Source organism: Neodiprion pinetum, chromosome 2, assembly GCF_021155775.2.
Source record: "Neodiprion pinetum isolate iyNeoPine1 chromosome 2, iyNeoPine1.2, whole genome shotgun sequence".
Lineage (NCBI taxonomy): Eukaryota > Metazoa > Arthropoda > Insecta > Hymenoptera > Diprionidae > Neodiprion > Neodiprion pinetum.
Window position 1 is genome coordinate 12,300,825 of NC_060233.1, and position 11,400 is coordinate 12,312,224.

Below are 11,400 nucleotides of genomic sequence, written 5' to 3' on the forward strand. Positions count from 1 at the left end.
GCTTCTGGTGTGTCAGTTGTCGGTGCGTTTGACAGTATAACCAGACCGATTTTGCACGCAGAGTGAAGCCCCGTGTTAAGTGCAAAGTGAATCTGACCGTGATTAGCACCTCGGAAAATATCATTATTCGATATTACTTTTCACTTAAGTTCTTAAAATGCAAGCGGTGCAGGAACCTTTGAGAATCGGCGTTGCCGCTGTGGAGATCAACAATAACCAGCAACTGCAGATCGCCAAAGGCAGGGCGAATCAGGAGTCGCACTTTTCAATGTTTACAAAATCACCGAAACACCAAGTTTTGACTCTTCAAGAACTCATCGGCGAGTTGCATCAAGCCTTCGCCACCGATCTTGTGGACATCGATCATGTCCAGGAACTGATGGCTTCGTACAAAAGCAATCCTGCGGACTGGCGGAGATATGCTAAATTCGATAGACACAGGTAAAGGTTTCTGGATGAAATTTAGCTATTCCTAGGAATTCTTTCGTCTCCTAAAAAAAGTCTACGACTTTTGGGATGAATCAGGGTACTTTTATCGATAGATGTACTTACTTTAAAATTACACAACGTAACCATAGAAAGAAAAATTATTCTCCCAAATTTATACACCTAGAATAATTTCTAAATTATCTGAAAAAAATCTGGAATTCTCAGGGCATTTCTCGTCTCATGGAAAAACTTGGAATTTTCGGGGTCAGTTGCGGAATTTCTTCGGAAAGTATTGTAATTGAGAAAAAACACCATTGGCATGACTACCGCAAATGAAATTTTCTTCAAATTTTGAACAAGATCTTCTCAAAAAAAAAAAAAAAACCACGCGCTGCATCGAGATGTTTTATAAAATACCCGCAAAAATTTCTCAGGAAATTTTGACTTCGAATTACATGCAGTAGACAACCCGATTAGAATTCATTATTGACGAAACAGGCGAGCATCGGTAATTTCACTTGAAATTCACGTATTTCAACCATCAACACGGTTTTTTCTTCTTCTATACCTAAAATAAGAAGATACGTAGTTTTTTGTGTAGCGATTTGCTCGCTTGGTTCCGTTTAACGGCAGGTTCAAGTTCGTGGTTTTGCCGTCTGGAATTCACTCGTTCGAACAGACGTGGTAACTTGAAAATGACTGAGTTAACGGTCAAAATGAACGGGAGTAAACCTGTTGCAAATTTCACGGTTGTCACGAAAAAATAGTCCAAATTTTTTCGGTGCCTTCGAACACTCGTTTGAAAAATACAACTTTTGAGAAGATAAAAATTCGCAATTTCTTTTTAAGTCGATGAAAAAAAATCTTTTTTGCTCCAAGTGTGTGAAATTCTCAAAATAACTTCTCATTTATTTTTGCTACATCCCTTTATAATAATATGTGTAATTCAATGTAGTATTTATAATTATGTGATGAATCGTACGGAAGCAAAATTGGTGAACCTGTGAACGATTCCTATCGAGTTATTAATTTAAAAATTTCTGACTTGACTTTTGATGTGAGGTAGGCACAAAATTTCACCCTCGCAAGTTGAATTCAAGTACCGAATTTTTCGTTTTTCGTAACATCAATTATTGTATTTCATCAACATATTCGAGAGGTTGGGTGAAAATCACTACACGAAGGCATATCAACACAGGTCAATGAGGTTATCGGCCGGTTTATCATCTTCACTTTTCTATATACGTCCGTCATTATTATGCCGCCGCGAAGTAGATCAAACAGTCGAGATGTTGTCAGAAAAGATTGCAGAAGAGCAAGCGAATCATGTGGAAAATAATTTTTCCCAAATCCGATAAAAATCTTGAAACTTTTCTCCGGAATGCATCGTTAAACCGGGAAGAATTCTGTCAATTAAGGAGATCGGTAAAATTTTTCTGAAATATTAAATTTCAGAGTCTCGAAATCATTTTCGGAGAGGTCAAAAGTGTCTGTATATTTGGAGTTGCGGCACAGTCTCTATTTCTTATACTGTTATGCAAACTTGTTCAACTAGTCGGAGAAAAACTATGATTACATTCGAACAATGAATATTTCTTAATATTCCCGAAAAAAATTTCGATACATCTTAAATAGTTTGAAAAATACTGAAAATGTCTAATAAATTCTCTTTATATTTATTCTCAGTACTCTTAGGTGATATGAAATGCACTTTCAGAGATTCGATGTTGAGATTGTATCAAAAAAAATTTCGAAAGGAAACCGGTAACTTTTTAAATGCCGTAGAAGTTTTTCACAATACGTTTTCAAAATTTTTTGTAAAATTTTTGAAAGATTGTTAGCATTGATCTATTGGTGTCTTGTAATCGATTTCAAAAAAATGTTTATACACTTCTCGCAAAAATTAAGGGAACAACGAAATTTTCGAAATTTTTTGGTGATTTTCAACAGGCTGTATTTCAGTGAAAAATGGTCGTACAAAAAATAAAAAAAAAAAGCTTTTGAAGCTTGAAGACTCTAGTTTTTGAATTTTTTGGTTTAAAATTTTTCGAAGCACTATTAGCCATGCAATCCTTGGATAAAGCACGAAGAAAAAATTTTCAAAATTTTTTACGTTTTTTCTTTCGCTCTACGGGCATGGAAAAATTTTTCCGAGCTGAACCAATGCATAGGTCGCATAGCCTGTTTATTCAGCTTCAAGATGCTTTTTTTTAAACCTCGATACGACCATTTGTCTTCGAGATATCGAATTTTGAATGCCAAAGCATCCTTTTTCACTCAACTGCTGATATCTCTGGAACTACTGGTCGCACAGCGAACCGAAGGGCAGTTTCTTTTTCTGCAGAAAATTTCCTACAAAAATCTGTCAAGGTTGATGTCAAAAAAAATTTTTTTCCACCTGTAGCGTTAACGTGAAAAAAGAGCAAAAAAATGCCATTTTGCCTTTTTTTGGATAATTGACTGTATCTTCGTCAATATTGGGGGGAAAGCTTAGGTTAGAAGAAAATTTTACAGCCTAATGTACCCCAAAGGTCCCCCCAAATCGGTAGATCGATCGGTTCAGCGGTTTTCCTGGACCGATTGATTGAAATTTTGACAAAATTAAGAGAACAAGATTCCTTAAGAAACAAAAACCTTGTTCCCTTGATTTTTTTAAAATTTCAATCAATCGGTCCAGGAAAACCGCTGAACCGATCAATCTACCGATTTAGGGGGACCTTTGGGGTACATTAGGCTGCAAAATTTTCTTCTAACCTAAGCTTTCCCCCCAATATTGACGAAGATACAGTCGATTATCCAAAAATTCTTTAAGAACCAAAAACCTTGTTCCCTTAATTTTTTCAAAATTTCAATCAATCGGTCCAGGAAAACCGCTGAACCGATCGATCTACCGATTTAGGGGGACCTTTGGGGTACATTAGGCTGTAAAATTTTCTTCTAACCTAAGCTTTCCCCCCAATATTGACGAAGATACAGTCAATTATCCAAAAAAAGGCAAAATGGCATTTTTTTGCTCTTTTTTCACGTTAACGCTACAGGTGGAAAAAAAATTTTTTTGACATTAACCTTGACAGATTTTTGTAGGAAATTTTCTGCAGAAAAAGAAACTGCCCTTCGGCTCGCTGTGCGACCAGTAGTTCAAGAGATATCGGCAGTTGAGTGAAAAAGGATCCTTTGGCATTCAAAATTCGATATCTCGAAAACAAATGGTCGTATCGAGGTTTAAAAAAAAGCATCTTGAAGCTGAATAAACAGGCTATGCGACCTATGCATTGGTTCAGCTCGGAAAAATTTTTCCATGCCCGTAGAGCGAAAGAAAAAACGTAAAAAATTTTGAAAATTTTTTCTTCGTGCTTTATCCAAGGATTGCATGGCTAATAGTGCTTCGAAAAATTTTTAACCAAAAAATTCAAAAACTAGAGTCTTCAAGCTTCAAAAGCTTTGTTTTTTCATTTCTTCCACGACCATTTTTCACTGAAATACAGCCTGTTGAAAATCACCAAAAAATTGCGAAAATTTTGTTGTTCCCTTAATTTTTGCGAGAAGTATATAAAATTCCAAATTCAATTCCTCTATAAAATGGACATTGAGTTTTACTTTCTTACGAATCCAACCTCTAAATATACCTAAAAAATTTTGTAAAATCTCAAAAAGTGCTAAAATTACGTGTAAATAGTAACAATAAATTCGAATGTTCGTTTTTATCCACAACAGTAAATAATATTTTTACTTTGACATTTTTACCGCTAGTACGACTAAAACCTTCGAGCACAGTGAAATGGTGGACTAAAGCAAAGTAGCGGGAAGTGACAAATGACTGTCTACCTGTCGCACAACTGTATGCGTACTTAAACGTGTAATTGACACCGTTGCCTCGACTTTCCGCACGTTAAAATAGTTACGTACAGCGCATTCCTTGTAATGTGAATGTGAAATAATAACGAGACCGTTAGAACAAGAAAACAGGCAATTGGTTAATGGCCGGCGACAATTATCGAAATAGAAATCACTTGAATGGTGAAAATTCGTGTTTGTGAACGATGTACAATTTTATCGAAAAGCTTAATATCGGTGAAACTTTCTATGTACCTGTATTCTTGTGACGTATGAGCACCGGTTCCAGGTTTGACAAGTTTTGAAGTATTCATAAAAAGATAAAAGTAAGTTTACAGTATGGAAATTTTGAGAAAACCAAGTAAACAAATTATTATGTTATTAACAATTCAAAGCAGATCTGATATCAGGGGCGTATAAGTCGCGGTATCAAACAGAATTTGCGCAAATTTAATATAATGATAAATTTCTCAATGCAAACAGCAACAAACAAAACAAAACACTATCTGAGATGGTATGGTGGCAAGCTGTGGATTTTTATATTATATGTGTGCGTGAATTGTGAAACTGTATAATATTTACGGGCCATGAGTGTAAAGTTCAGACTTATTGTGTACCCGATAAAGTAATAACGCAGCTTGATTATTAAACTGGGTTTGGTATTTGTGAATGAAAGTTCTAGCTAACCGACAATAATAATTGCTGTAACAGTCGTACTCTTATTTCTGAATCATGGGCAAGTGCGGTTCTAGCTCAACGACTCATTGCAGGTGTTGTTATAATTCCTAGTTGCAAGGCTTTTTGACCAATCTCGGCTACATGCAATTATACCTGCAAGACCGTTCGAGGTCGCGTTCATTCGTCATGCAAATATCTGTTAAACGCAACCGATTACGGCTTTTAGATGCCTGTTTTTCTTTCAAACATCGCAAGCCTTTGGCGAAAGTTCTGAGACATTCTTAATGCTTTTATTAGCGGAGCGTCGAGAAAAATCGAAGGTAAGGACAGCTCTCGATTTATTCAACTTGCGATTGGAATATTTCCTATCATGCTATATTATTGCAACGTTGACCCCTGTTTCCAACTAAACAATTATAGATAAGGAAGCCTTGCTACAACAAACATATTAGTTTACTTTACGTGAATATCTGTTTTTTTACTTATTTTTTGTGCAGCTTCCTCCAAAAAGACAACTTAGATCATTTTAATTCATTATTTCAATTCATTTGGAAATATTTTTCTGTAAATATCATGGTGAAAAGTCAATTCAGTCTGTTATGAGAAGAAGTTAATTAGCGTCAGTATATATCTGTTCCGAAATTCCGAAAATTGAGGCCCGGCTATTAGACTGAAATCAAGATCGGTTACCATTTTTACAGAATAAGCAACAACTTTCTTATCCAATGTTCCATGTAAATGAAAATTGATAAAGTTTGATATTCCAACCAGAACCATCACTCCAAATTTTAATGATTTATGTCTAGCTGTTCGGATGTGATCGTGGTAGATATGATATAAAAAAAATCAGTAATACCTTGCTTATCCATTGCTCGTTTTTTATCATAATTGATGTGAATCGAAATTTCGTTACCAAAAACGTACTTTCCATCTTTCAAAAATTTAGGTCCAACTGTTCGACTAAAATCGTGGTCGTTACCATGTTTACAAAATTATTCATAGCTTTCTTTCCTGTTGTCGGTTTTTAACAAAAATTTATGGAGACCGAGATTTTGAGTACAAGTAATTTCCTTCCGAATTTCAAGCCAATACGTTTATCGGAACAGCTGAAATCTTGGTTGAAAAGGAAAACGAAAAAGTTGAAGATGAATTTTTTTACCTTTGGCTCTTAATAATTCAGAAACACTTCGGTCAAGCTCATTCTAATTTTACGGGTAGGATTTGATTGTTAAGCTTCGTGGTCGCGAACACTTTATCAAGAAGAAATGGGTGGTTTCGGAACTATTGTTTACGCATTATTTACGTGTAGAAATAAGTGGGATCCAATTCTCAGCCCCATCTTTCGCCATAAATCTCCGATATTGTATCAAACAGAACTTGAAATACAACTTGACATTTTTAAGGTATACAAGAAACTTAGTTGACGCAGGAAATGGGAAATTCAACCTCATCGTCCTCTGTTGGGGCGAAGGCCATGGATCCGCCATTCACGACCACGCGAATGCTCATTGTGTGATGAAAGTTCTTCAGGGCGAACTAGCCGAGGTAACTAATGAAGATTGGTTGTTTACATTCAGTTTACCTCAGTACAAAAATGAACGATCCGTCGTTATGAGATCTATAAAGCAAAATGTAACGAAATATTTTATTTCAGGTACGATACGCCTGGCCGCACGAAAAGCAACTCGATGCTAACAACCCGACCAAAGAGCCATCGGCTATTTATGAGATCGAAAGAAACACATTTGGCCAAAACTCTATCTGTTACATTAACGGTACGTATTCCATTATGATTTCCACTTTTGGATGATTGGGTTACTTATGGTTTGGGTTATCGGGTCCTTAGTGCAGGTGTCCTAAAGCCAATATGGCGTCGCAGTCGGTGATCAGCTGATCGAACATTGCCGATGTATTTCTCAAATATCAAGGCACAGAAGAGGTTGTATAAGCTGTTGAGCTGTGATTTTGTGCCATCAAGTTGATACAGACCAAAATAAATTAGCGGTGAACAATTACTTGTATAATTAAATACAACCACTATATTAGAAATCATATCATACGCGTCAGATATTGCCTATCTGCACGTGTAACACACGCTGGTTTTTGTAACACCTGTGAAGGAAAGTTTGGTTTGAGAAGTACCCAAGGTGCCACGTAATATGATGTATAAAATCGTTGTCGATCTAACTCGGAAGATTTATGGGGAATTCATCTATAAATAAAATAAGGCATTGTTCATCAGAATTGGATGAACAATATAGATTTTATCGTGAACGGAATGGCGGAACAAGACGATTTCTCCGTATTCTGTTCACAATGATTATGTGTATATAGTTCGAATTTAAAGTAGAAACTTTTTTCTTGCATCGAAGAATTTTTTTGGAAATAGATGTGACTTCATGACTTTCAGTTAGACTTTTTTCACCTGTGTTACTCATATTCTTAAAAAATACTTTCAGATTCTCTTGGATTACATCGTGTCGAAAATCCCAGTACCGTGAATCCTGCGGTATCCCTCCACTTATACTCACCACCGTTTACGACGTGTTCGGTGTTCAACAAGCAAACAGGACAGCGAACGGCCTGCAAAGTAACCTTCTGGTCAAAATTCGGAGAACGTCGCAACCGGGTAGGTCAATTGCACAGCTGCAATATCGCGAATTGGACTTGCAAGAAAGCAAAAATACATTTTTTCTTATACCTATATTAACATGGATTCACACAACGATTCACACAACGAAAATAAACGTTTGATATTGTTAATTTACTGCTAAAAGTCATTAACAGTACCTAGAAAGCCACAAACAGTAAAACGCAGTTTGAATGCGTCCCGTTATTGTGACGTCATAACATGGTGTCGAATATGGATTTCAGAGTTAGATATGAACAGTGACGTCACGCATATCGAATCATTCAAAAATGTACAACTTCAGAAAATATCATTTTCAACGCGTGATCATATTTGCGTTGTGCACTTTATTCAATCATCATGACTCATTTCACTGTTTTCTGTCGGCAGGTAATTCAAGAAGAGAGGGATCCCGAAGACAATTGAAAAACGTGCACTTCCCGTCAAAAAGAAAAGCACAACTACGGGGAGAAGGTTTCATTCGTTACGAGATATTCTACGAATCCGCGCGCTACGATTATTTATATACCTATGTTAATTTCTAGTTTTGGACGCTTCACCATTTTAGTTTTGGGTCACTGGACGTTTACTTCAAATCTATGTATAGTTCGTATGTTTAAGGCATTACAATATTCTGATAGTAAATAGTAAGTATATATAGGTTCAACTTCAAGTACCAATTTAATCCGATAACTTATAACATAAATAGTTCTCTCAAGCACTGTTACATTAGGTATAGTTTTTGTAAAACAAATGACGTTTTTGAAATGATATTTTTTTACGCCAAGTTGTAGAGCATTTTTTTTTTTTTTATTTTAAACACCCATTCCTAGCAACAATCATCGTTAAATACTTTAACTGAATGGCGAGTTATCCCATTATTGAGAAATTAAACCCAATGCACGAGATCCTGCAGGATGTGGGCCGCAAGTTATTTATCAGAGGGTGAGTCGGGTTACCAGAGCTGAATTACCTAAATATATATGCGAACAGTAAACTTTTGAACTGGTTTTAAATGAATCTACGAAATAAAGTCTACGGTTCCGAAGGAAGTATGACAAGTCTTATACAGAGATTTAGGAGTTCGCCCTTCACATCTATTATTACAATATCGTGAATTATCGAACACCTGATTTTCATCAAGTCTAGTCCCGACACTTCAGGAATTTCTTGCGGCCTGACTATAATTACATAATTATTGGTTACTTTTCTACTGATATTTGGTGCCTGAAAAATATCCATCTCGTAATCGATTTGAAGAATTCTTTTCTGACTAATTGGACTCTCAGGAATACAAAAAAGACATCAAAAAGAGCGTAAGACCAAGAGCAGAGGATTTATGGACGGAATCTTACGTTTTTCCGCTATAACGCTTGATACGTTGCTCGCAGCGTATTCCACGAAGTTCACCTATAAGCTCTATGAGTAGCTGTTCGAGATATAAGAAAATAATCTAATGCATTCTCATTATTCTAGAATCGTCATACATGTACTGCATTGAAACGAGCATTGAAATGAATCAAGTATTGATATGATTTTTATTTTCGTTAATTGTTCAGAAAAAAGGCGCTGGACACACCGCAATATTTTCAGTACGGACTATGCGGTAATAAACGTACGAAAAGGTATCTCAATTAGGCACGAGTGCACGATTCTCGATTACTGAGAATGAATTATATTATTTTTTTACCTCGAAAAAATTCTATCGTTTTCGATTTCTTTCTCATTTTTTTATTTTCACCATTTGTTCATACTTCCGATTAACAATCCTATTTTTTTTCAATTCCTAGGATGAAAACGCTACTGAGAATTACTGACTCAACTACGTAGCTCAGACTCGCGGCCTTTTGCCGTTCCATCGGTACCAATTTTCATGAGCGTCTTTTTGGCGCCGATGGTGTAGCGCTGCTGCATCAATTTGACCCGTGAAAATCCAGCCATTTACATGGTGAAAATTCAATCTCAATGGGCTAAATATTAAGTTACCATAGCAACATGCTTTTATTGATCAAATTTCCTAGATAGTATGAGAGTTTTATTCAGCTCGTCACATAGAACGGCTCGCAAGTCAACATCTTAATAAAGGCTTACACGATGGACGGCTGCTTCTCTTTTAACGACATCAAGTCCTTACAACAACTCATTGCACCCCCCACAAACAATGACTCCGATTCAGAAGACGATTTACCACAAGCTGGTGCTCGGAAATTGGGTAATTAGGGTGAATTTTAATTGTCACAAGAGCTTATAGATACGATTTCGAACCGTTGATATATCCTGCATGGAATTCCGAAACAGCTAATCGGTGCACAGTATCAATTTTAACGTACTCTAGAATACATTTTTTGCACCGAGATTGCAAGATTTTTTCATCAATCGTCTGACCATGGGCTGTTTATCGATAGAAGATACGCGAGCAGCCTGACAAAAATCCATCGATATCTTCCAAGTATTATCAAGTCGACTTAAAATTCTCGGCTTTTACACGCGTTAAATTTTATTCAAACAATGCACGAATCGTTCATCACCCGCAGTGGAATAATTTTTAGTCTTACGGTAAAAAGGGAATTCGATCCGCCCGATGAGAAGATAAAACTGCGGAACAATAAAAATAACTACGGATTTACAGGGCCCGGAGATATTGGTAAAAGAGAATCGGGGAACCTCGAACATAGTGGGCCTCATGCCGCGCTAAAGGGGGAAGGTGATAATATCTGGCATTCCTCAGAAGTTGCCGCAGCCCCAGCTGCCGCTGAAATTTTCGATCCTCGCGAAGTTCCAGAGTACGAAATGAAGTTCAAGCAGGCTGTATCCACGGAAGACGTTTTTCTCGGGGTAAGTGTCTCGCAACAAAATAAGATAGAGTTCATTCCATGATTTTGGTATTGGTGTATAAGGGGGTGATCTTGGAATATGATCTGTACAACGTTATACTCCCTCCACTGTTATCGGTGCATACGGACCACCAGTAATATCTTATTTCAGACAGCTATTTGTTTACATGGAGTTCAATCCCCTTATAGTCTTCATGCTATATGGGGTCGCGCTGGACGATCAACCTTTATTTCTATCACGTCAAGTTGTTAAAACGTAAAATATGCGGGAAAAAGAACTTTTTTTTCAACATGACTCAGTTAGCGTGGTATATTTTCGGCCGCTAAACAGCATTTTTTAATCTGTTGGATCACATAACACGTAATTCTAGAATTTTATCGAAGAAGTAATAACGAATCTATTTATCTTTCAGATGAACGGCAAGACTCCGGGAACGGCTTCTTGTGAATGGTTAACGGTCATCGTCAAACTACCCGGCGAACCGCGAGAAAAGGTAGAATTGAGCGTCGAATCAGAGCTCATTGACATCCGGAGCCCAAGGTGAAAGACAGGGCTGATTCCTCAATAAGACTTCAATATGCGTGCATGAACTAATTGTGCGCATAAAATGAACAAATCTATTCATGAAACGTGAAATTAAAATATGAACATTCGTTCAACTTCGTTTGCTCTTTTCTTTCAAGGTATCGTCTACATTTGCCAACTCCGCATACGACTGATCCGCACAATTCTACCGCCAAATGGCACACCGACTCGTCGACTCTAGAAATAACTCTAAAACTGACCAGAGAAATGGACCTAATCAATTTCTAGAGCCTACGAATATCTCAAGAAATAATCATTTCTGTTTATGATATGTGTATATAGTTATGTGTAATTATAATAACGCTACAATATTACGAAATAAATTAATTTCGATGTAAATTATTTACTCGAATAAAATACATACTCGGGGTTTTGTCGAACTTGGTGATACAAAGTCTACAATTTTTCTA

At 36.6% G+C, this 11,400-nt stretch overlaps 2 protein-coding genes across 2 annotated transcripts; both read left to right on the plus strand.

Annotated features, from left to right (window-relative positions):
• The first annotated feature begins 7 nt into the window (after positions 1-7).
• LOC124213122 (cysteine dioxygenase type 1) lies at positions 8-8,357 on the plus strand. Its single transcript, XM_046614042.2, has 5 exons — positions 8-441; positions 6,345-6,486; positions 6,596-6,716; positions 7,401-7,570; positions 7,961-8,357. Exons 1-5 carry the CDS (start codon positions 158-160, stop codon positions 7,994-7,996), a joined length of 753 nt encoding a protein of 250 aa, XP_046469998.1. The 5' UTR covers positions 8-157; the 3' UTR covers positions 7,997-8,357.
• A 72-nt stretch (positions 8,358-8,429) lies between these two features.
• Dnaaf6 (Dynein axonemal assembly factor 6) lies at positions 8,430-11,353 on the plus strand. The gene is made up of 6 exons (XM_069134022.1): positions 8,430-8,515; positions 9,361-9,518; positions 9,592-9,782; positions 10,200-10,405; positions 10,818-10,945; positions 11,089-11,353. The coding sequence occupies exons 3-6, from the start codon at positions 9,665-9,667 to the stop codon at positions 11,216-11,218; spliced, it is 582 nt and encodes a 193-aa protein (XP_068990123.1). The 5' UTR covers positions 8,430-8,515; positions 9,361-9,518; positions 9,592-9,664; the 3' UTR covers positions 11,219-11,353.
• The last annotated feature ends 47 nt before the right edge of the window (positions 11,354-11,400 follow it).